Genomic DNA, 24,524 nt, shown 5'->3' with positions numbered 1-24,524 from the left:
GGATGATGCCCAGTGCGGCCGGCGGCGGACGCCTGCTGCTCTGAGCCGGGGCGGGGGGTCCGGGCAGAGGATGCTCCCCAATGGCACCTGCCCCAGGCTTCCGGGCGGCGCAGGCAGCGACAGCGGCGACAGCGGCGGCAGCGACAGTGGTGGCTGCGGAGCCCGTGGCGCCTCGGAGGAGGCGGCGGCGGAGGGCATGGACTCAGGCGGCAGGAACTCCTCTGGCGCTCCGAACACCACCCTGAGTGAGTCTCAGGGCAGCGCCATCCTCATTTCATTCATCTACTCCGTGGTGTGCCTGGTGGGGCTGTGCGGCAACTCCATGGTCATCTACGTGATCCTACGTTATGCCAAGATGAAGACAGCCACAAACATCTACATCCTCAACTTGGCCATCGCAGACGAGTTGCTGATGCTTAGCGTCCCCTTTCTGGTTACCTCCACCCTGCTGCACCACTGGCCCTTTGGCTCCCTGCTCTGCCGCCTGGTGCTCAGCGTGGATGCCATCAACATGTTCACCAGCATCTACTGCCTGACTGTGCTCAGTGTGGACCGTTACATCGCTGTGGTGCACCCCATCAAGGCGGCCAGGTACCGCCGGCCCACTGTGGCTAAGATGGTCAATCTGGGTGTCTGGGTGCTTTCCATCCTCATCATCCTGCCCATCATCATCTTCTCCAACACAGCAGCCAACAGTGATGGAACAGTGGCTTGCAACATGCTCATGCCAGAGCCCACCCAGAGATGGCTGGTGGTATTTGTGGTCTACACCTTTCTGATGGGCTTCTTGCTGCCTGTGGTGGCCATCTGCCTCTGCTACATCCTCATCATTGCTAAGATGCGCATGGTGGCCTTGAAGGCTGGCTGGCAGCAGCGCAAACGCTCAGAGCGCAAGATCACCCTCATGGTCATGATGGTGGTGATGGTCTTTGTCATCTGCTGGATGCCCTTCTACATTGTGCAGCTGGTCAATGTCTTTGTAGAGCAGGATGATGCCACCATCAGCCAGCTCTCTGTCATCTTGGGCTACGCCAACAGCTGTGCCAACCCTATCCTCTATGGTTTTCTCTCGGACAATTTCAAGCGGTCCTTCCAGCGGCTGCTCTGCCTCAGCTGGATGGACAATGCTGCCGAGGAACCCATCGACTACTATGCCACTGCCCTCAAGAGCAGGGCATACAGCGTGGAGGACTTTCCCCCAGACAACTTGGAGTCAGGGAGCATGTACAGGAATGGCACCTGCACCTCCAGGATTACCACCCTCTGAGGAAGCATTCCTGTCCCCCAGCTCCCTCACTGCCCCCCAGCTGGAGGGTGAGCAAAGCCAGGGCTGTGGCATGGGGTGGCTGGGAGGGAGAGGTTTTGGTCCTGCCTACTGCCAGCAGTGTTTGGCACAAGAAAGAGCAAAAATAACCCCACATCCTTGATTTGCTGCCCCCCTGCACCCTGGCTGCCCCCCTTGAGAGTGGACACATTCTCTGATGCTTTGACATCCACTTAGTGAATTGCAGCTCTCATGGGTTAGCTTAGGGTCTGGTAGCCTGGCTCTGCCACTCCTCTCTGTGTCTGACAAGTGGCTGTAAAGGTCCTGCAGTGACTCTCCCTCCACCTTTTGTACAGTTTGCCCTTCCCCTTGACTCGTGGGACACCCCAGGCCACTGAGTCGAGCCTGCCTCAGTCAAGCCCCAACATTCAGGCTCAGACTCCCCCCAACTGAAAATGACCCTGCTCAACACCTGTCAGTATGCACCTCCCCTTCAGAGATTAGAAATGCTGGAAAAATTCCCCCCAACACTCACCTTGCCCTTCCCCAGGAAGGAGCCAGTAGCCTCTCTCTGCACCTACCCTTCCCTCTCACTGGAATCAAAAAGAGAGTGGAGAGCAAAAGGTCCTTGAGAAAAGAAGCAGCATAGTCACGGAGATGTTTTTTGCTTTGCACACAGCTTCCAACTCATTGGGGCTTTGGCTGCCTGTGCTACTTGACAGAAGCAGAGCAGAAAATATCTTAGGAAAAAATCTGATTATTGCTGTGCTTTGGAGCTGCACGGCAGGTTGCTGATAATGGGATATAACCAGTCCCGTGACACACAGGGAGCAGAGAGCTGGGACTCACTGAGATGGGAGCCGGGGAGACCACTGAGCTGGGAAATGTTTGAATTTGTCCACACATACAATAAAGTGTGCTGATAATAAAGTTTAAAGGGAGCGCTAGACTGTGAATCTGCTGTCTTGAGCCTGCTCCATCAGCTGTGAAACAGTGATGAAGGGAGCTGAGACAGCTTTTGAATGATCTGGGTGACGGCAAAGTCACTTTAGCCTACATGGAAAAAGGGGTATTCATTTAAAAATCTCCATCCGTCTCTGAAATAACTATTTGACAGAAAAAGTAGCTGTTTGGTAATAGCTATTACCCTAGTTCCAGTTTCTTCTGTTGCACTAAAAAAAAAAAAGAAAATGGGTTTCATATGTTGTCAATGTAATATACTGACCCAGAGCTTCTTAATGTTTCATTTCTGAGAATTCTTGTTTTTAATGTGTGCCAGATGTCTTCTTGTTTTGATTTTTTTATTTGATTCTAGTCACTGTGTCGTGAACGTGTTTTTCTGAAGCAATTTATACTGTGTACTTATGTCTGTGATGGCTACTTGCAAGGTTGCATTTAAAATGGGTGATGCTGAAGAAGGCTCCTTTCCAGATAAAAACATTGTCATTTTCTCTCTTTTATTTACATTGTCTCCTCCACAGAAATTCTCTCTTGAATTTTCTCTCTTCTCCTCTTATGACAAAATAATTTTCATATAGACAGATGAAGCTTTCTTTGATAAATGAGAGCTGATTAAATGAAACCTTTTATCCCTACTCCCTCTTATCCCAGACAGAAGAGTCGGTACGGACTGTGTTGAAATAAGCAGCTATGTTTTTTGCTTTCTACCACCTATGCTAACAGTGTCACACAGTGGCAAGTGTCCCTGTAGCTGTGACAAATCATTTCTCTAGCACAATCCTGTGGTTGTATTAATTATAACTACTGGCAATTTGAAGTAAGAGACTGGAAAAAATCTCTAGTAGCAGCATACCCGTAGCATTGTACTCGTAGCTGCAGTGCTAAGTGTAAGGTTGACAGTTAAAGCATCTAGTATTTGTGGTGGTGGACTTATGACAGGTTTTTTGTTAAATTATACCCTTTAACTTTTCTCAGCAGTAAAAAGCAGGATGCTACTTTGTACGTTTCTTTCACCAAAACTTAGGTACTGTTAAATGAATGTATAAATTTAGTATTTCAAAGTTGTCTGGTTCAAAGTCCATCAAAATGGGAGAAAAAATCTTAATTCACTTCAATGGACTGTGAGTCAGCTCCTTTTAGTTTAAAAATTGCTAATGTGGAAACTGTTACATCCTTATTAAAATATTTCATGAAAAGCTTTAACAATTGTACAGTTTCTTTTCTTTTACTTCCTAGTGGACATGATTTAAAGAAAACTTCCAAATATTAAATTTGGTAATATTTTACATGTACATATGGGGGAATAAGGATGAAATCTCTCTATAAGCTTAATTAACTTTTCACAAAAATCAAACATCTGTCAAAGCAGTAAAATGCCCCATGATATCCATGATGCTATTTCCAGGGCTTCACTTGAATTCTCACTCAAAATATCTTCAAAATGGCAAAAATCTCATAATCTTATGTGGTCTTTTTCACCAAGGCATATTCTTATGTATGGTCAGATTAAACAGAATACTTTTCACTGTTGAATTTGTTTAATGTCAGACACGATGACGCAAAAGTGAAAAGCATAAAGATTCATTCTGCATACTCAGCTTTGATGAAAAGTTGAACTGGGTTTTGTTCCGTAATCTTTTTTTTCTCTTTGCCTTGTGAATGTTGTGATGGAAGCCTGCATATGCACTTTAGTTTCAGTTCTCCCAGGCACATCGCAGAGGCTGGGTTGGGGCCTCAGTAGATGGCAGGCTTGCCTTCGGATGGATGGGCTGATTCACTCCCAGGCAGCACTGCCCCTATCATTACTGGCTAAAACACTCTGTGTAGTTTCAGCTGGAAACAAAATCTGTTTATCCCAAACTAACAGTTCTTCCTGCTATTTTTCACCGTGGGAGAGGTGATCAACAGCAGTAAATCATTCAATTTAGCTAGAAGGAAAGTTAGTTCATTCTGTGTTATTATTCTAAATAGTAGAACTCAACCACCAGGAAGAAAAAAGTTTTCCTCATGAAATAATGTGTACCAGAAAAGAAACAGAACTCTTCTTAATAATGCTTTCCAAATGGCAAATAAGAGTATTCAGATTTCATATGGAAATTATTTTAACTAATGCTTAATTCACTGATTAAAAAAAGAGTACAGCGATGTATTTCTTGGTGACATTTTGACTTTTTATCCAGCTGTGAATTGCAATTTGCAACCAGTAGGGGGTTTTTTTGGTTTTTTTTTGGTTTTCTGTTTTTGTTTTTGGTGGTTTTTTTTGCTTCTTCCCCATGAGTTTTGGGTTATATTTTAAAAATACTGCATTCAACTTGTCATGGAAATTGGCCTTGCAGCCACTGAAACCCAGGCAACTGTTGCTCTTTGTTGAGCCTGAGACCTATACCCAGCAGTGGGATAGTGCCAAACAGCATCCAGTCAATGCATTAGGCTGTTTCCTGTGGCAGGTATACCAGAGAACGGTCTTCACCTGGAACACACATCAGGTGTGCAGCACACATCAGCTGCAGCATTTTCCCACTCAAAGAAGAGTGCACAGGAAATCACTTTCCTTCCTCACCAGGCTTCCCAGTGCAGTAGCAAAGACAACACATCTCATAATCCTGAGGCTGACTGCTACCTGCTGTTAGTGGACTTGAACAAGACTGGTCACAGAGGCACATTATATCTGGGCTGTGGATGAAAAGGGTGATGGCTGCATACAGATATTCTGCCTCTTCAGATGGTCCTTACAGCAGAGAACATTACACAGAGTATGGTTTCTTTGCATTCAACACATAAAGAACACATTTGATTTCTTCACAGAGAATAAGGTTTCTGAATGTGATGTAAGAATTTCTGAAATGCCAGGTTTCCAGTGAATCAGAATTTTGAAAAAGGCTTTCTGGTTGTTTCTGGAAATCTAAAAAGCTGCATTTCTAATGTATGTGGCATGATCTATTAACACTGTGATTATTCACTGTATTTTAACCTGTTTCCAAAATCAGCATCCTAATTCTAAATATTAAACTAAGTCTTACTGAAATAAAATAACCTAGTGATGACATACATTCATGTTATATAAGGTTTGACTTTACTCTGCCATATTTCTAGAACAGTGACAATTTAATTCCTATAATCCTGATTAAAAAAAGATCCAAGAAAAAAAATTTTAAAAAATCAGAAGAAATTAGCCAAGAAAGAAACATCAATCTAGTGTTCTAAACTCTGTGATTTCAGCCCCTAGGAACCTTACTTGACACCAGGGCTCTACAGACAAGGATGTGAACTATGACTCTCTAGAGGAGAATAAAATATTTCTACTGAATTGTGTATTCAGCATTTCCATCCTCTTCAACATAGCCTTATTTGGCTGATTACTTCAGGCTAAGCCACAGGAAGAAAGGATGGTTTACTAATTAGATTTCTCTTTAAGTAAAATGCTTTTAGATATTACATTTTGTGGAGAGAAATGGCCAAGAAAAATAGGTGAACCTGAGAGTATTTCAAAGTATATCATTAGACAGATACAAACCAAGCACAGTTTTGACAAGAAAAATGCTTTTCAATAAAAGCTAACTATGCCCACTCCCTTCCAACTTTGTTTCTCCAAAAGCCTAAAATCTGGTTTTGGCAGAGCAGTAAGCAGCTATGAAGCAGAGATAGCAAGGTGCTGTATCCTGCCTGAGATACATAGGGTTTTGTGTCCAGTCTGGATGGAATACATTTGTCATTATATGATTATCATGTCTATTATGGGTAGAGTCACCTTGAAAACAATATAAAAGTACAGAAAATTCCTTCTACTCTCCATTCCCCTCTCCCCCCACCCCCCCCAAAAAAAGTCTTTTCTATACAGGTTCTTACACTGTTTAATATGCCTAAGGGTTGCTCTGTGGGTCCTTGAGCTTCCTAACTAGAAAGGCTCAGATTAAAGTGCCCAAATTCACAGCATAGGGAGGTTGTAGGACAGATAACAATTACCAGATTTCTGACTTGGGATCTGAATTGTATTGTATTTATGACTTGGAACTGCATTGTATTTTCTCCACTTACCTTGTTGGTGACGGTACTGTTGTCAGTGCAGGTGTGGGCCCTACCAGCCCAGGGGAAGCTTCTGAAGGGTGCTGGACTGCACTAACTCCTTAAAGCTGAGCAACGCCGGGCAACGCCAGTGCTGCTGACACAGCCTGAGTACAGCACAAGCTCAACTGATTCACACAGCACTTGCCCATGTCAGATCCACAATGGAAAGCCCAAGTGATTGCTGGTTAACTGGAGTGGTCCAAAACGTGGCAAAGGCAGATATTTGGGGGAGAATGGATAGGAAAGAAGGCAAAACTGGTGGATATTTGATACTGAGCAGCCTGAGAGAGAAGGAATCAGAAATGGAGAAAAATCAAGTATGTGATGGCCAGGAGAAGCCATTTTGTTAAGAACAGAGGAAAAGAAGTAGAGCCCAGTACAGGCATTGTAAAGCAGGACTTGGCTCTTTCACGTAATTAACTTTCATCATTTAGAGTACAGCAAATACATAAACTCCCAACTCAGCAAAAAAGATGAAGTTCTGCTTTTTATGTCAGCTGCTATTTTCAAGGCTGGCTGATATTTTTGAAGGTTAGAAAGTATCTAGGCATTTTTTCTAAGAACCAAATGATAATTTATGTACTTTATGGAATTACTAGAAACTTGGGAAAACAAGGCAGAAACAGATAGATAACAGATTTTTCTGAATGTTAATTTATTTTGGATTTTTCAGATGCTTTGAATTTCTCAGATTTTTTTTCCTTTTATCATTAAAATAGAGAAAACACCTAACAAATTTTTGCTCAACACAAACCAAGAACTCCATATTGACAAGACAGAAATGGAATACAGAAGAATTTTCACTGCTCCTTCACTGTCATAAAGTAAAATTTACAGAATTTCTTACTTTAAAAGAATCTTCAGTAAAATGTCTGGGAAAATTCCTTTCCATAAGAGGAAGATATACTCTTAAGAATGAAAAGTAATGTTCATTAATTTCTCTCCACAGACATTACAGACTTAGATCACTTATAATCTCACTCAAACTATCTGTACTTAAGCTTTTATGTTATGTTTCAGGGAACAGCGCAAACCATTCTTATCAGTCCAAAACACAAGGCCTGCTGGTTACATTCCAAAAACAAAACCATGCTTTTCTGACAGGTTATAGCCCATGTGCTATTCCTGGCTTAATGGCTGAAAATGTTTATTTGTTTGCAAACCACCACATTTTGAATAACACCTGAAAAAATATGTAGCAAGAGGACGGTAGGACAGATACATCCTGGTAAAGATGAATGCTTGCCTGTCTTTCTCATCTTTCCCTCCTCAGCTCATCCTCTCCCTGGACCTGCAGTCTTCTTTCTCTTGTATTACCCATAAAATACATAATAGTAGTTATTTTCCCATTTTTATGACTCGGAATGCAAAAGGACTGGCAAGTAGAAGGAGGGGAAGGACCTAACAAATGTAGGACCACCACCACATCTTTTCCTTCCCCAGCTCCACTGCTGCCTCCACTCCACCTGGAGTACTGTTTTCTCCTCTGGGGCTCCCAACATAAGAAGGATGTGGACATGCTGGAGGTCAGAGGACGTCACCAAGATGATCAGATGGTTAGAACACCTCTCCTACGAAGACAGGCTGAGAGAGTTGGGGTTTCTCAGCTTGGAAAAGAGAAGGCTTCCAGTACCTACAAACAGCCTTCCAGTACCTACAAGAAAGTTGAAGAGGAACATTTTCCTAGGGCATGTGGTGACAGGCCAAAGGGGAATGGCCTCAAACAAAGAGGGTGGGTGTGGATTAGGTACGAGGAAGAAATTCTTTGCTGTGAGAGTGGTGAGACACCAGATCAGTTTGCCTAGCAAAGTTGTGAATGCCTCATCCCTTGAAGTGTTCAAGGCCAGGCTGAGCAATCTGGTCTGGTGGAAGGTGTCCCTGCACACAGCAGGAGGGTTGGAACTAGATGATCTTTAAGGTCTCTTCCATCACATTCTATGATTCTGTGATTCTAGTCAGCAATACAGCAAAGGGAAAATACTTGCTTGCCAACAGATGACTCCCTTTACACCTCCACTTTCAAGTCTTCCAGTCCCAGACTACAAGCCCAGAAGAGAAAGACAGGGCTGCATATTGGGGGAAGAAGGAAAACCACTAAGTTTAATGTTTTGAAGCCCTGGGAATGTGGTTACTTCTGCTGCTGCCCTGCTGTGTCTGCCTTTTGAGTCAGCTATGTATCTTTAGTGAAATACATGAATCGCCACACTACAGCCTTGGTAAGTGTCCACATACTGAAGAAATAGGAAATATTATTTCTAGAAGGAACTACATTGCATCTACCAGTGATTAACCTCCATGTAGTAAATGAGAAAAGGTAACTGGGATTTAAAACATGAAAAAAATTAAGTGACAAGAAATTCCTAGGGGAAGCAGAGAATCCATTCAATTTTTTAATATTCTTTAAGCTATATAGTACACTTAAACAAGGAGAAATATTGTTAGAAGTATTCAAATTTTTCCCATGTCCACTTATAGCACACCTAATTAAGTCCTTAGCAGCATAAATAATTATTTTTTAAAAATGTGGAAATTAAAATTTTATTTCTGATTATTTGATGAAACAAACCATTAAAAATTCATCACTTGTTCATAAATAAAATGTGCAACTGACAAATCATATGCCTACCAGTCAAACTATCTCTGTAGAAATTAAGGAAACCTAAAATTGGCAACATGGGACACTTATTGGATAACTTTGATAGAAAAGATCTGGACATTCCTATTCTTTGCAGGAATCACCATTTTCAAATGTAGACTCACAGGTTCTTGCTATCACCATTTAATTATAAATGTAAGCACTGTAAAACAGATACAAACTTTATATATGATTTATATGGCTTTAATATGGGATGAAATAGTATTTTTTTTCTGTGCTGGAAAAACAGTTGGAATATAATATGCTTATATAATTTTTAGTCAAAGGACATGTATGCAACGTGAGGGAAAAGTCAAGATTTGTCTCCATCTCTGCTATGTTTTGGAAAAATACTTGCATTTGATTGTGTGTTTTATATATGGTGTTACAGAATAATTTTTTTTAAATCCATCCACTTTCATAACAAGACACTTTTATTATCTCAGTACTTTCTATGGCTATCTGTACTCATTATGATCTTACTTATTCTCCTTCTGTAGATGTAAACGGCAAACCCTGCTCTGAATCTGCCTTGCAGACCAGTGAATCATGGTTGAGATATGAGCCAATGGGGGCACGACAGATATGTGTTTGTTTCTTATTCACTAAAGACCCAATTTAATCAAGAGTGGAAAGCAAAGATGTTCTATCCTTTCTCCCAAACCATCTTCTTTTTGGTCTGAACCATTAGAGAATGAGAAATTCATGCATTTCAAACCTGCTCAGGTTCCAAACAAATCCAAATGCTATTTGTTTTGTATTCTACTGACCGCAAAAATAAGGTAAAGAATCCCAAGTATACTAAATAAGAATCTCTAACATGTAAAAGCAATAAAAGCTATAATAAAATTATGACCATTTAGCCATGCCTTGAAGAGACAGAAGGCACCATGAGCTTGCTTTTAGAAAAGTGACTTGCACAGCTGATGACTTAAGTGAGCTGATTTTTCTGACTTAAAGGTGTATTTTACAGGCATTTAAATATGAGTAGCCTCCATATGCCTTCTTTACTGTGCATATAGAGAAATGGCACTTTCAGACTGTAATTCATCGGTCCTGTTTTCAGCATCTAGTCTAAAATGAGATTAATTGCAAGCACATATTTCTCTCTAGAGACAGTAAGGGAGTCTAGGTGAGTAAAAAAGTCTAGGTGAACTGTTAGAGATGTCTACACATGTTAAGATGGATCCCATCCTTAGATGCAAAGTAGTCTGGTTTCAGATGAGTCAAATTAAAAGCTGGGGGAATATAGTAGAACCCTTGTGTAGGCCTTTAGACAAATGTCTAATGCTTGATCCTGAATTGTATGAGAAAAAGAACTCTCAAATCAAAATATGATTTCACAGGAAAATGGGAATAAATGAAATGGGAATAATGAGACAGGTGAATGGCTTGCAAGGGCATGAACTTGTGTATTTTAACTTAATAGTCTGAGTCACCTACTGAGAGATGCCAAAATAAGTAGTGAGGTGCTTAACTCAGCGCTTAACTGTGTGCTTGGTAAGACTCCTGAAACAGAGAATGAGAGAGTTTCTAGAGCTTATAATAACACACCTGGACAGTTCCATTAAGAGTTCAGCTATTTGATACATGGGAAAGGCTAAAATATTGGAAAAATAATTCAGGGAGGCTCTCATTCATCTTAGTTGCTATTTGCTTATACAGCCCCTGATAGAAGAAGGGAGCTCCATGTACACCACCCCATAAAAGAAATTACTTACAGTGACAGCAACAGGAGTGTTATTAAGAAATAACGCATTAATGGCTAAGTCATTTTCCAAATCTGTGCACATCTGAATGTAGAATCAAGCCTCCTGCCCAAGCTGAAAAATGCCTGCCTTCTGAAATACAAAGGTCAGATAAACAGATTAGAAAAGTATGCAGATTATGAGTCACCTTGTAATGAGTAGCATTCTCACCTAGCTGGATTTAATTCCTGTATGATACAAGAGAATTTATGCTTATAGACAGTCTGATGGCTCACAAATATCAGTGCCTACCATCATTAAAGGGAGAGAGACGGAAAAAGAATAAACTCCTACTAAGTAATTCTTTATCCTTAGCAGATATTTACACCATATTTATCATCAAGTCTTTGCTTGAAAGAAAAATAGGTAATAATAACACACATTATTTTTTGAAACAGAGTTCTTCAAACTCAACAGGAAAGTGTCAAAATTAAAGCAGTAGTCAGAATGTCAGCCCTCAAGAGAGGAAAACAAACAAACAAGCATATTTAAAGACACATTTCAAAGCTTAAAGTTCTCTTAAGGGAAGAAAATATTTCCCTATTCTCCCTGCACCCCAAAAGGCTTGGATGAGACCAGTTAGTTGTGTATAACTGCACTCAGAAAACCTTGAATCAATATTTAATATTACAACTTTAATTGAAAACCAACACCATAATAATAATAAGTGAGCATCAGCACTCCGAACTGCACAGAAAGCAAGTTCTGCAGCCAGGATGAAAGCTCCTCTACAGGAAACCCCAAGGGAAATCACAGAGGAAGTGTTTACCTCATTTAGAAAAGGGCACAAATGGTGAATTTTTCCTTACTCTCAAGGGACTCCATGGAAAACAACATATCTGACTAAAGAGAATGAGATTTGCATTATGTATTTGGACTCATGCTAATTCCTCTCGCAGTGTGGTGTGTCAGCACCATGTCTGATTGTAAGGGAGCCGCATACTGCATACAGAAAGCAAGTTTTGTAACAACACACCTTAGGAGAAAAACTGTAACTGAAAAATTTATTCTCTGCTACAATAAAAATGAGCATGAAGTAATGAACAGGGCAGTGATTTACATCATCCTTTATTATTTTCATCAGCTGAAGTATAAAACTGACTCCCCATTAACCTCTCACTTCCTCAGCAGTTTAGTGACTTTCTATGTATAGAAATACACTTTCACTTTTTAAGGTCAGTACGAAAGCATATGGGTCACAGTTTCATTCAAAATTATGGCAGTTCACCTCTCCAAAAGTTCCAGCAATTAGATTGAAAATGAGAGCCTCCAAGTACCACTCAGGCAAAGAGTGACTTCCAGATTACAAGATTACAATTCTAGATCTACAAATCTAGATTCTAGATTACAAGATGCAAGTGCTCAAAGTGGTCCACTTTATGCTTGCTCCAAGTAAGGCACCCAACGAAGAGTTTCTGAGAGGATAAAAATGCACAACTGTTGCAGCTGCAATCGCTCTGTCAGCCAGGCTGATCTATTTATATTTTACTGAAGTCAGCACCTAAATAACTTTTTCAGACCGACAAAAATTCCTGACTGTCCAAAGGCTTCAATCACCTCAAAAGAACGTCGCTACGCGCTCCTGCACCTGATAATGTGCAAGCCCTGCCCAGCCAAGTCCCGCGGCGCCTCTCCCTCGGCTCCCCCCGGCAGCAGGGCGGGGGACAGCAGAGACGTGGGGAGCCAAGCTCTGGCCCGGGTGGGAGCTGCCGCTCAGGGCAGCCCCGAGGGACGCGGCCTCGGCCGTCCGGGGCTATTCACCGCCCGCTGCTCCGCTGGGCTCCGCTGAGCCTGCCTCCGCCTTGCTGCCGGCCTCCGGCGGCTCCTTGTCCCCGTGGCCCTCGGATTGCTTGTTGAAGCAGATTTTGAACACCCCAAGGACGGTCATGACCAGGATGACCAGCACCACCACCGCGACTGTCACCAGGATGAAAACGTAGTTGGAAGAGGAGGAGGGCGGCGGAGCAGCCGTCTTCTCTCCGCCGGCGGCGGCCGTGGTGGTGGCGGGAGGCTCCACGGAACCGCCGGGTGCAGGGATGGAAGGACGCCGCCCCTCTGTCCTGGCACCCGACGGCTCCGCGGGGCCGCCTGTAGCGGTGGGGGTCGGCCCCGTGCCCGGGCAGGGAGTCCCGTCCGGGCCACCCGGGCCGTCCGGTGTGCAGGCACAGGCGACGCCGCCCGGCATCGCGGCACCCGGCGGCCTCGGCGCACCGCCCGCTGTCGGGGCTCCTGCGGCCGAAGGGGCAGGGGCAGAGGGGCTTCTCCGCCGCCTTCCAGGCGAAGCCGCCCGGCTCGGGCTGGCAGGTGAACCGCACCTCCCCGCCGGGACAAGCCACCGTCAGTACGGTGCCCGGCGGGCTGAAGCCGGGGCCGCTGCTGTGCTCCTCGAAGGGGAGGCGGTAGTCGAGGTCGAGGGCGCCCGCGGGACTGAGGTCGGGGCAGGCACCCTCGTACTGATACCTGCAGAGGTAGCCCGGGCTTTCCAGCTGGCAGACCCGCTCCTTCCAGCCCCATCTGGGGCCATTCCGGGCCAGGTGCAGCCCGGCGCAGCGGGCGGTGAGGCAGGACCGCAGGGGTTCCTGCACCCACCGGCCGAGCGCCGCCGGCACCTCCTGCGGGCCGTCCCACCCCCAACGTCCTCCCAGGAGAAGCCGCGGAGCGGCTGCTCCTCGTGGGTGCAGGCGGAGGCGTTCCTCTTCAGCCCGACCCAGAACAGCGCGGGCGTGGGGACCGCTGCGTCCGCCAGCAGCCCCAGCAGCAGTCGCAGCTCGGCCTCGCCGCTGACCCAAGCGAGGCCGCCCTGCCGCTGGTCGCAGGCACCGCGGGCCTCGGCGTACGAGACGTTGGCGAGGTGGGGCTGAAGCAGGCGCCGGCGGGCGGGCAGCGCACGGCGGCCCGCGGGGCGGGGTCCGGGCCAGGGCGGAGGCAGCGGCCAGGAGCAGGCACCAGGGCCCGGCCCGCCTCATGCCGGCGGCGGGCTGAGGGGCGCGGCGGCTGTGGTGGCGTTCGGACCCGGCTTGGGCTGGCGTCTGCCGCCCGCGCCGTCCCTCTCCAGCGCCGACCCCGTTCCCACGGCCCTCCCCCAGACCTGCCGGAGGAAACGTGTCGGGAGCCGGGGCTGACCTCGGCATCCTCCGTTTGTTGGAGGGCCCGGGGCAAGCAGGTCCTGGCGCCGCCAGGAAGCGCTTGCCCAGCCCGGCGGGCGGGTGTCCAGCCGCGGGGAGGACGGTGCCAGCTGCGCTGTCGAAGGGGCCAGAGGGTGGCGAAGCCCAGAGCCGCAGCTCTGGGACCGGGGTCACGGGCCCTGTGTCAGGCCCGTGTGCCCGAGATGCCCGGGCCCGTCTTGTTAGCTTGTTGCTTAGCGCTTTCCGGAAAAAACTGGTCCAGCTTCAGTTATGTCTTCCTTGAAGGATGGGGGTTTCTTGGTTAGGTGAGGCTGTGCAATCAACCCCCTAGCTCCCGATACAAGGGGCGATTTAACACTCACAAAAACTGATTCAGTTCGCGGTTTTCCAGCAGGCTGGCCTAAATGCATCATACATCAGGTGCCTGCGTTGACTTCAGTCACTGTTCTTGAATGAGTTTAACTGATCCACTGCAACTGTTCCTCCGAATGCAGTCCCCATGTTGCTCATTTTCATACTCCTGTTATTTCTGTGTGCTGTTACCTGACATGTACATTCAGATACAGCACACATATGTGCATTTTGTTTTCCAGATTTTACTTTGGAAAAACCCATGTCAGTATTTTTGGTTTTGTGAATAAAAAATAATACAAATTTCTAGTATTTGAATACCATGGAGGGAAAAAAAAATATGAGAAAAGAGCAGAAAATAAATAATTGATCTGAGGTTTTTAAAACATAAGGTTTCTCAGTAATTGCAATCCATTTGTGTACCAATAGGCTTGGTTTTATGGAAAATAGATTTTCATAACAAAACAAGAACTTGTTGCTTTAATTCTAGATGAAGTCAGATTTTTAGTTAATCAAGGTGTCGAGGTGCTAACACCACCGAAGTCAAAGTCTACAGTGTTGTAGCAGCTGTGTATTCAGAGCTCTGCTGCCTACTGGAATTGTCACTCCTGCATTCCTTCTTCTCCATGGTGCATCAGGGCAGAGGCATCGAGCCACCTGCCTGTATGGGTCAGTACATGGAGATTCTCACTGCCTGCCTGCATTTTAAGCCAGAAAGATGAAATTCATTTTGCATCAGGAAGCTTTATCACCTGCTGTTCAGACCCCTAGTTCTTCACTGGATCTAGCTTTAAATGTACCCAAACTAAATGAATTGTTCCTTTAGCCCCCTGGGGGGTTTTTTTTATGATGTACAAAAGCTATGCTTCTGCACATACTTGTCAAGTTAGTATCTTGAGCCATTTTCCCCAAATCTGATTGATAGGTTTGAGAGAGAAGAGAGGTTGCTACAGCTTTGCTATTGCTATCTTACTGAGGAATGCTTACAAGGCTTTGCCTAATATTCCACTGGAATCCTACAGCTTCACTTTGTTTTCTCTTTCAAAATTGAGTTTGTTTATTATAGCTGAATAGAAGATAAACTTTATAAATAGAAGGGATAATCTAGAAGCCCCAAAATTTTCATGTTATTCTTCAAAGCTAAGACTCTGTCCCTGAGGAGGAGAATGCAGCTCAGTCCATGAAAACATTTGCTCCCTTGCTTCTCTTCTCAGCTATTAGCCAAGGGCATGATTTGAGCTATCTGGGCTTGCCTCTCTACCAGGTAATTGATGGTTATTACCGGCTCATTTCACACAGGCCATGACTTTAATTTCCTAGGCTGTATTTGAACCAGCAAACTGGCAAACCAGTTCAGAAAAACAGGTTAGCCACCAGTGCCCTGGGCAGTCCAATCTCATCGGAGGAACTAGTACTGCACAGAAAGATGAAAACACTGTGTGCCAAAACTGAAGGCTTTTGTCAGCTGTAAATAGAGGCAGTTGCTGTACGTCTACTCGACCTACCTGTATATCTGCTCTTCTGTCCTACTGCTGCCTCTAGGAGTCCTGCAAAATATTTAAAAGTAACAGGTCTGCTTGATCTCCAGAAAACAGCTCTTCCTCTTTTTTTAATTGTTGTTTCTAGTTCTTTCATTTATATAAATAAGAAATCACTCATGAAGCGTCTTCATGGGGTTTTTCCTGAAGAAGTCCTTTTTGAAAGAGAGGATTAGCTACTCCCACACAAATGCTGGTACCAGTCCACAGGTGAGGCAACTAAACTTCTACATATAAAGAAGTCTTTATTACACAAATGTGGATGTTATAACTGATGAATGTATAAGCTGTAATGTAGCTTTTGCTGTCAATAGTAAAAGCCTTATTTAGGTGTAGTCATTCCTTAGTCTTTTTCCTGTAAGATCTTAGCACTTGAAAAAACAGTGGCTTGCTTTAATGGTATTTTTATTAAGAGCCATTGGGATTTTTTTATTTCATCATGTAACTGTATCTATCTTATAATAATATGTACATTTTTACTAAGGAGTTGTGAGAGGAGTGCTGAATTAATAAAACTACTTTTCTCTTTTAGGGTGGATTCCTTTTGTATTTTTATAAGGTAAATTACAACTATTCTTTTTGCAACTAACCAGGAAATATGTCATCCTTATATCAGCACATACTTTGCTACTGCTAGGGCCTAAGGGGGTGTATTTTCATTAGTATTAGTCTTGTTGAGGGATACAGTATCCTGATCTTGCTAAGAGCCATATTTTACTTCTCGGAGGTAGATGGATGATGCAGTGAAAAAGATCTGCCTTGCTTCAAAGGGGACAAGTAAAATGATCATGTCAAACTAAAATGTGTAAAGCATAAGGAGCATAAATTTCTCTTTCCCAAAGGGAATACAGGAAAATGTCTGGAAATAGATCTGTCTACCCCATTATGCCACAAAACCTGGAGACAGTATCTAACATATAGAAGCAGCTATCTTTTCTGCTAATGTAAAGGAGGGCTGCTGATGTGCAAGGCCATTTATCACCTGGCCTGTACAGGTAAAATATCATATTGCGGTTTGTTGCATGATACAGATTTATTTGGAGTTGGAAACTATGGAGAGGCAGCAAGGAAGGAAGATCTATATTCTGGCAGCACTGCCTGTTTGCACAGCTGCAGCCTTTTAGCTTGGTGCAGCCTCACGGAGTTTACACCAGTTGGCTGTGGTCAGGCTGTACAGTCCCTATGAGCTCTCCCCTTCCCTCTGGTCCCAACTAGGATCTCTACTGGATCCAGACATCTTTCTGCTGAATTTTTTGTGGGTAAAGTCAAAACTTACTCCCCATCTTTCAGTATTTTGCTAAATTATAGGTAATAATTTAAATAACCCAATGTAAACAGGTATTTTAAACAATTGCTGAATTGAGAATTGCTGTCACTTGGCAGTGTGCCTCAAAAATTATGCGCTAAATCCTCCTTTTGTCACTAAGTGCTTCATGAAACAATATCTATATTATATAAATATATGTATGGTATATTGTGGTATAATATATAAATATATATATATGGTTTATCAAATAAGGCAGCCCTACATTTCGCATCTAACTTGTGTTTAGACAAAGTATTTTCTCACTAAACAGTTATATTATTCTTTAAGAAAATACCGAAGTTTTAAAAGACTCTCTTGAAGTCAATGAGAACTGTCTCATTTCAACAGTGTGACAAGATTTCTTATTAATTTCTCTGTATTCAGTCACACAACTTGCAACAAGGAGTAAAAATGCCAGGGGGAATCCAGCATGCTTTTGTTACTTTTCCAGGGAACAGGATAGGAAACGAAAATAGGAATTTCTGCCGTATTGTAGCAAATTGCGTGATCGTAAGAATTTAATTATTCATCTCTCAAAAGGTCTTTGTAGATTACAAGGTTCAGTTACAGAGTTTGGAAAAGACAACCCAGCAGGGGTCATGCAAGTCCCTGTCTACTATAATAATAATAATAATTTCCAATGACATTATCACGTAGCTATGGGACTTAGTAACAAGGAATGATATTTAACTGCTGGTGTGAACACAGTGGTATATCTGTTACATTTATGACATGGACATAAAATATAACTAATCCTGACCTGCTAAGGGGACATTTAGTAGATGAACTGCATTGATGCGGCTGTAGCATTACCCCATATGCATATGTTCCCCTTAAAGCCTGATCAGTTTATATGTTCATGTTTCCATTGCTAAGTATGCAAGAAAATAATGTATTCTGTTAACACTTCCACTAATCTTCAATGAGTTATTAAGGAAGATTCCAATTCTGTAATTAGCTAGGGGAAATGATCTCCAGAACTCTCAAATTAAACACACTAAATCTTTTCCAAAAATACCGTAGAGTATAAATAATTTTTATTCTCACTCTAGCTCACTCCCTTCCTTTTGTTGACTGGATAATTCATACTAGTTCCATCCCAGCCTCAAAATTCTTCACATCTCCTGTATTATGTAGCACTGTCTGGTTGCCCCATATGAGCCCCTTTGTGTTGAATATACATCGGCATGAGGGGGTCCACAAGAACTAGAGGCAGGTATGGCCATATGCTCTATTTTGCAGCAAACAACGTCAAAAATAGCAAAAGCCCTGAAATGCATCGTGGTATCAAACCACCCTTCATCATCTTCTCTTTTCTCCATACATTGAATAATAGACACCCAGAAGCGGTCAGAGCTTTGACTGGTTTGGGATATCCTATAGGTCCATGTGAAGTGTCTGCATACTGCAAAATCAGAGCTTTCAGTTGTGTTTTTTGTTTATGCCTGTATTTCAGTATCTGATTATATATGAAGAGGAGAGAGGAGAGGAGAGCCCCCACAGCAGCCTGATGCCAGGTGGTGCAGGGCTGTGAGCACAGAGCAAAGGACAGCCACAGCCAAAGTGAGAGGCAATTACCACATAAAGTCAGCACATGGGTCTTCAAGCATGTTCTTTCAGGCAGCTGCAGGAGATGCACTGTGTCCTGAGGGATGTTCACAGCCTTGAAGCTGCTTTGTGGCTCGAAGGATGTCCTTAAAAAGCATTTCTGTCGTAAGTTCAACACCACCTTTATGCAATTTACTTCCTGGTCCACAAAAGTACTATCAGTAGCCAATGTAAACCATATGTTTTGGAGGCCTGTAAAAGTGTTGAGTTCTGATGTCCTCTCATCCTAGAAAAAAAGCAAACAGAAGAGAAGAATGAGAGACTAATTCATATCTACCCCCAATCCTATTGCAGGTTTCTGGTATTTTATCAGATTTTGACCTAAGTAAAAGCATTTTTGGAAATCAGTGAATTTCCATTTGAAGTGAGAAACACCCACATTTATAGTAACTTCCTATAATATTGTAATTCTACAACAAACTTCTACTACTGGAAGGCTTTTTGGTATGAGACAAAATTTCCTAGGGAAATAAAGTAAAATAGAAGGAAATCCATTGGTAAAGAGTTGATTTCACTTCCTGGCCTTTTGCCCAGATTGACCATTTCAGAGAGAGTCTTGTAGTATTTGCTTGAAAATGGGTAAGGGATACAGACTAGTAAGAATAAAAGCAAGAAGGAGCAGCTGTGAGATGGAGAGGCAGCAGATGCTTGTCTACACAAGCAGCTAATTCAAGATGAAAAAAATAAAAGGAAGGAAGAAAATTCTGAGCCCAGTGAAATAATTGTTGTCATGGAGATTATGGGAGGTAAACATACCTTTTATGGAAATATTTATTGTCATTCTTTTTGTGAGACTAGACAGACTAAAAAGGCTTTAGTTCACTTAACTGATGCATTTTCCTCCTTTCCCTTTTTAAATAACGGCAATTCTTAAAGCATTTCCTTCTCAAGAAAGTCTGTTTTAAATGTTCCTCATTTTTTGCTTGCAAGACATAGAAACAGAGTATCTGTATACTGTTGAAGAGGGAGAAGAGGATCTTGCTGTATGGCACATGGCTTTTTTCCTTTCCTGTTTATCATAGTAAAAAGGCCAACAGTGCCGTCCTTTGCACTTGTGTGTTAAATGTGTGTTCAGCGGTACTTACTCTTGCTATCCTAAATGGTTGTATACTCATCAGATGGTACCTAGGAGCCTGAAATTTTACAGGAAATAAAGACAAGGGAGTTCTTTATGTGCTCTGGAGGAAGTGCATTTTGAATGCAGATAGGCTCAAGAAAAAAAATTAGTGTCTTACTTTGGACTTCCCACACACCAGGATGTGGAATATTTAGGACTGGGGTGTTACTTTGTGTCTAATTAAAATAGGAAAATTAAATTCATATCTCAACTTTATTTTTTAGAAATTATTCATGGTCTAAGTAGTGGATGTGTCTTACCTGCATTTCTTTCATGTGAAGGTTAAAATCCTTGCATCTCTGACAGTTTTTCCCAATTTAAATGAAACAAATATCTCTGTTATGACATATGAGAATGTTATTTTTCAAGGATTGAGGTTTACCAACACTAAAAGCATCAAAGAACGCTCATTTCAGAACACAGTCACATATTCCATACATTAGCAATTACACATTCACAAGGTAGACTTGATCTACATTTTCATCCACGAGTAGGTTCTGTTATATTAATATAGTTTTTTAATTTTTGTATTATGGTTGTGTGCCATAATACAAATTATGTATTATGATTGTGTGCCAGGCCCTGGTTTAATTGACTTATTATTTCTATTAAATTATATCATACAGTAGCAGCAATGATACCATTCTTGTACTGCACATATGAATATCTCAGGGCTGCAGAAAACACGTGAACACCCTGTGTCTCCTGTAGATCTGTGTAGATTGAGTCCCACCTGAGCCTGTCATTAATCTGTTCGGTGGTAGGTGTGTGTTTGTGAAAGGAAAAGTGCTCATCTGCAAACTGTGTACCCAGTGGGTATGTGTATGCCCATTCTGCCCAATTCTGGACACTTGTGGTTATTCTTCCCCTAATATTCTGGGAACCCTTGAGAAAGACATGCATCTATTCATATGATAAAGTAAAGCCCTAACTACTGTTTAGCTGAAGACAAAAAACAACCCTAGAATCCATATAATCATATCTAAAACAAGCCATGAATAATAGGATGTGAAAACAAAAAGTGGCCTCATTTCCTGGCGTCATTTAGAGTGATACCAGCCACAGGCTGCCCTTGAAGATCACCAGGGTTCAGGGATTGTCTGTGAAGGGAGGGACTGTTATCACTGCTCTGCTGGTTTCAGATTTCAGCCATCATACACTTTGTCTACTTCTATGTGGTATGAAAACACAGTGACAGTAATTTGTGCTTGGTGCTCACCAGACACACTGTAATGTAGGGGGATAGGTTAGGGTCTGCAGGAATCTAGTTTAGGTACCGATGAGCTCTACCAACAGGCCAAGTTACCGGGGAGGTTGGTTCACGTTCAGCAGCATTTTCCCAGGTAAGGCACGAATGAGCAGTGAAAAGTTGTTGCTTTAGCTGCCCATTACTCGGGACAATAGATAGTCTGCAATCCAGCTGCACCACTTGGCACTTCGGTTCAAAGGTCCTTGGTTTCATATTAGTTGAATAGAAAAGGTCAATAAGAGGTGAGAGACAATTGAATGTGGATAAATAATACAGGAATGAGAGCTGCAAGTGTTTGACTCATCTCTGCTGATGTGATATTGATCTGAACTAGAAATGTCAAACCCTTCTCCGCCCAGAGGTTTAGAAATGCTTCTGATGTGTGTCAGTAAGAGATAAGAATCAGACCAAGAATATATTAGCAGATGCCAGAGGGAATAAAGCATAAACAACCCAAGAACAATAGTTCCTGTGTGTCAGCTACAAATAAAGTGTTCTTATTTGGCAGAGCACGTTCTGCTTATGCCTGATCCTTCAGGGCAGTCTGGGCGTGCCAAAGACATGGGAGGAGAGGTCAGGTACAAGGACACTGCATAAGGGTGAGGTGGCAGGTTCGTGGGACTGCACCTGTGCCCTCACATGCAGAGGTGGAGGAAAGGATTGAAGTCAATGGACTTGCTCTACACTGAATTTCCACCCCATTTATTTTATGACTGGCCTTCATATTTTACCCTGAGAGCACCCAACTGCATTTATAAAGGATTTTAGGCATCATGCTCCAACTTCCAATTAAAGACTGGGTCTTCAAAGCCTCTGCTATGCCGTGATTTAACCCTCTGGAGGCATCTCCCCAACACACTAGTTTTCCTTCCTGTAAATTACTTTACATTTTTCCCATTAGACACATGCAGCTTGACTTTACACTTGACAAGAATTGTCCCTTCTGTATAATGCTTATTCTTTGATCTCAGATGAATAAAATCAGCTTAATTCGCCTAATACATAAAGCCTTGCACAAAATGCAGTCAGATCACAAAAGGACAGAGAAAGGAAATCCTGTAGCCTGAAGGTTAAGGCATTTTTCATGACAAAGCAGAGTTACTTCTGCTGCAGTGATTATTTCTGTATTTTATATCCACTGAAAAAAAAAATTGTCAGGAGAGACAGATGCAGAAACCCAGCTAAGATTGACTGATCTTCTCCTCAAGCACAGGGTTTTGCTTCACATCCCTGCTCCACCGTCTGACAGAAGAAGGATTTGAACATACATCTCTGACATTCAAGTAAGCATATTAATCACTGAGCTGTCTTACTTTTTTCCTTTTTCTTATTTAGAGAGACTGACTACATACCAGTTTTCTGATGTATTGGAAAGCAACCAATGGAGATTTGGACTAAACAAACCTCTTTTCTTTCCTTCTTCCTTGACAGGAAGGGTGTCAGTATGTCTCCATCTTCAAACAAGCTGGAAACATGGGACATTTGTCACAGATTTTTCCTTTGAAGTCAATACTAAATTGAGGCCTGTCTGCAATGTTCAATCTGTATTCCAAAGGAAAGAGCTCTTACAGAACTATCTAGAGAAACCGGTCTTTTGCTGAAATGTTCTCTGTTCGTCTCTTGCTGCATCAGGACCAAGGTGGCAATGTTTGCTGCTATAAAACCAGTGAGAATCATCCACTTATTTAAATGTACTAGTTTCAGTCTTACCCATGCTTTATACCAGTGTACAAAAAAGGGGATTTGTATTCTTCAGCATTTCAATATTAATGAAAAAAAGTAAAAAATTACTTACTCCAGTAATTCCCAAAGAGTTTCCATGTCAGTGTGAGAAAACTTAGGGGACTGAATGTAGTTAATCTTAGCTAAAATCTCAACACTATGTTTTAATAAAGATTCCCAAGTAATTGTGACTTCAAGTCACTGCTCACGATGGATAACATTTCCAGAGAAACAGGAGTGGTGCTGCATCGGTGTTTTTGATTTAGCCAGACTCCTTTGATGGGAGAGAAGCAAGGGAGAGAGAAGATGAAATAAACCTTTAGACTCTGAATCCTCTTGCCACACTGGTCATATGAGTCACTACAGAGAGAATTTATCCTGTCCTTCTGACAGTGTAAAGATTTTACTAGTTTTATTGTAATTGTTCGTGCAACATACACAAGTTTCTTTCTCTTTTTTTTTTTCCTTTTTGTTTTTTAATGTGAAGGGACTATGCCATAAGCACAAGAAAAGTCTGTAACAGCCACGAGATTTTCCTTTTCTCTCAGAAAAATACATTAAACAGGATTAGGGAATCTTAAAATAATTTAAAAGGCTTCTTTCTAACTCAAGAAAATGTTATATGAAACATGCTTCCTTGAAAAGTAGGCTTTATGTAGACCTTTAACTTTAGACTTTAAATTTAGACCTGTATAGTCACACATATTAATACAAGAATCTATGCAATGACAGTTCAGAGGTGTGCTTGAATGCATTCATTACTGATATGCTGGATTTATGGCAACTGGACCAGAGGTCTGTAAAAATTTGCTTGTCATTCCCAACAGGATTGAAATGCTTCTGCTGTTCAGTAGTCTTGTATGCTTGTCACCATTAATGTTCCCTCTAATTTATTTCTCTGTGTGTGACAAATGACCTCCTGAATACCAATGTGAAACTTGTAGCCCTAATTCACATGATGCTGGAAATGGAACGGCAAAATAAATGAGTTTGCAATCCTCTTTCTTCATTTGATATTCTGGTACTCAGTTCATGGTGTAAGTTTCTACAGATTTATGCCTTCTTCATCATGTTAGAAAGTAAAAATAAGTTATTTTTTGCAGTGCATTTTGTGCAGACCCTCAAATTACACAGTGTCCAAGGAAACACAGCTGTGTCACTGATAGACATCTCATGTGAAAAAACCTAGAGCAGACTGAAAACACACCCTCCCAGCCAAGTCTTCACTTCAGGTTCTGTCATTCCAGTAATAGGTAAAGAGAGAGAGAGAAGAGAGGCATTCAGAGTATTCAGAATTGTCCTTTACATGGCTGGGACCAGTAGTGCACCACCTGCTCAGGAGCAAAATCCCCAAGAGAAGCAGTTTGCCAATCTGGATCTATCTCTGTGCTCCAGAGTTCTGGGCAAAAGATACAAAGGAGGGTGATGGAAGTGGGTTTTGGGGCTGTGAGGGCACCAGAGCATCTGGAAGACGTGACACATCTCAGCATACCCTGTCCTGGTCCCTAGGTTTGCAAGTTAAGGTTTTGCAGATGGACTTACAGGAATCCTGAACTTGTGTTGACCTGAGGCGTTACCACCCTCCATGCACAGCCTCCCTTTTGCTCACTGCCCAGGGGCAATAAGCTCAGGGGCTGCCGCAAATCAAGGGGTGCTGGTCATACCCCTGTCACATCCAGATTTCCTGGCCATTCCAGTGGTCACTAGTAAGCCTGTTTGTGGCTACAGCTGTGCCTGGCTCAGACTGCTTGCTTTCATGGCTCCTCTGTTAGGCACAGCTACCTGCTCAGAGGGTGGAAGCCCATGGCTGTGTCAAGCAGCTACCCGCAGAGTGTA

The 24,524-nt window shown here is 42.7% G+C and overlaps 2 protein-coding genes and 1 long non-coding RNA gene across 3 annotated transcripts; 2 read left to right on the top strand and 1 right to left on the bottom strand.

Annotated features, from left to right (window-relative positions):
- Positions 1-5: 5 nt before the first annotated feature.
- SSTR1 (somatostatin receptor 1) lies at positions 6-3,430 on the top strand. Its single transcript, XM_010392564.3, has one exon. The coding sequence runs from the start codon at positions 71-73 to the stop codon at positions 1,265-1,267; it is 1,197 nt and encodes a 398-aa protein (XP_010390866.1). The 5' UTR covers positions 6-70; the 3' UTR covers positions 1,268-3,430.
- Positions 3,431-11,649: 8,219 nt separating this feature from the next.
- CLEC14A (C-type lectin domain containing 14A) lies at positions 11,650-15,051 on the bottom strand. Its single transcript, XM_039552224.1, has 2 exons — positions 15,027-15,051; positions 11,650-14,036 (listed from the first exon to the last, which is right to left on the bottom strand). Exons 1-2 carry the CDS (start codon positions 15,049-15,051, stop codon positions 12,430-12,432), a joined length of 1,632 nt encoding a protein of 543 aa, XP_039408158.1. The 3' UTR covers positions 11,650-12,429.
- Positions 15,052-19,369: 4,318 nt separating this feature from the next.
- On the top strand, positions 19,370-23,255 carry LOC109144085. The gene is made up of 2 exons (XR_002044604.3): positions 19,370-22,249; positions 22,398-23,255. It is a non-coding gene; the product is annotated as an uncharacterized LOC109144085 (long non-coding RNA).
- The last annotated feature ends 1,269 nt before the right edge of the window (positions 23,256-24,524 follow it).

Source organism: Corvus cornix, chromosome 5 (assembly GCF_000738735.6).
Source record: "Corvus cornix cornix isolate S_Up_H32 chromosome 5, ASM73873v5, whole genome shotgun sequence".
Lineage (NCBI taxonomy): Eukaryota > Metazoa > Chordata > Aves > Passeriformes > Corvidae > Corvus > Corvus cornix.
The sequence above is the reverse complement of the archived record's forward strand: the minus strand, read 5'-3'. Positions and strand labels throughout refer to the sequence as shown.

Excerpts from the sequence above, each read along its gene's own strand:
- SSTR1 (XM_010392564.3), top strand. The coding sequence starts at position 71 with ATGCTCCCCAATGGCACCTGCCCCAGGCTTCCGGGCGGCGCAGGCAGC.
- CLEC14A (XM_039552224.1), bottom strand. The coding sequence starts at position 15,051 with ATGGCTCAAGATACTAACTTGACAA. Across the intron at positions 14,037-15,026 it reads TCAAGATACTAACTTGACAA|CGCTAAGCAACAAGCTAACA; the intron begins GTATGTGCAGAA and ends TTTTCCGGAAAG.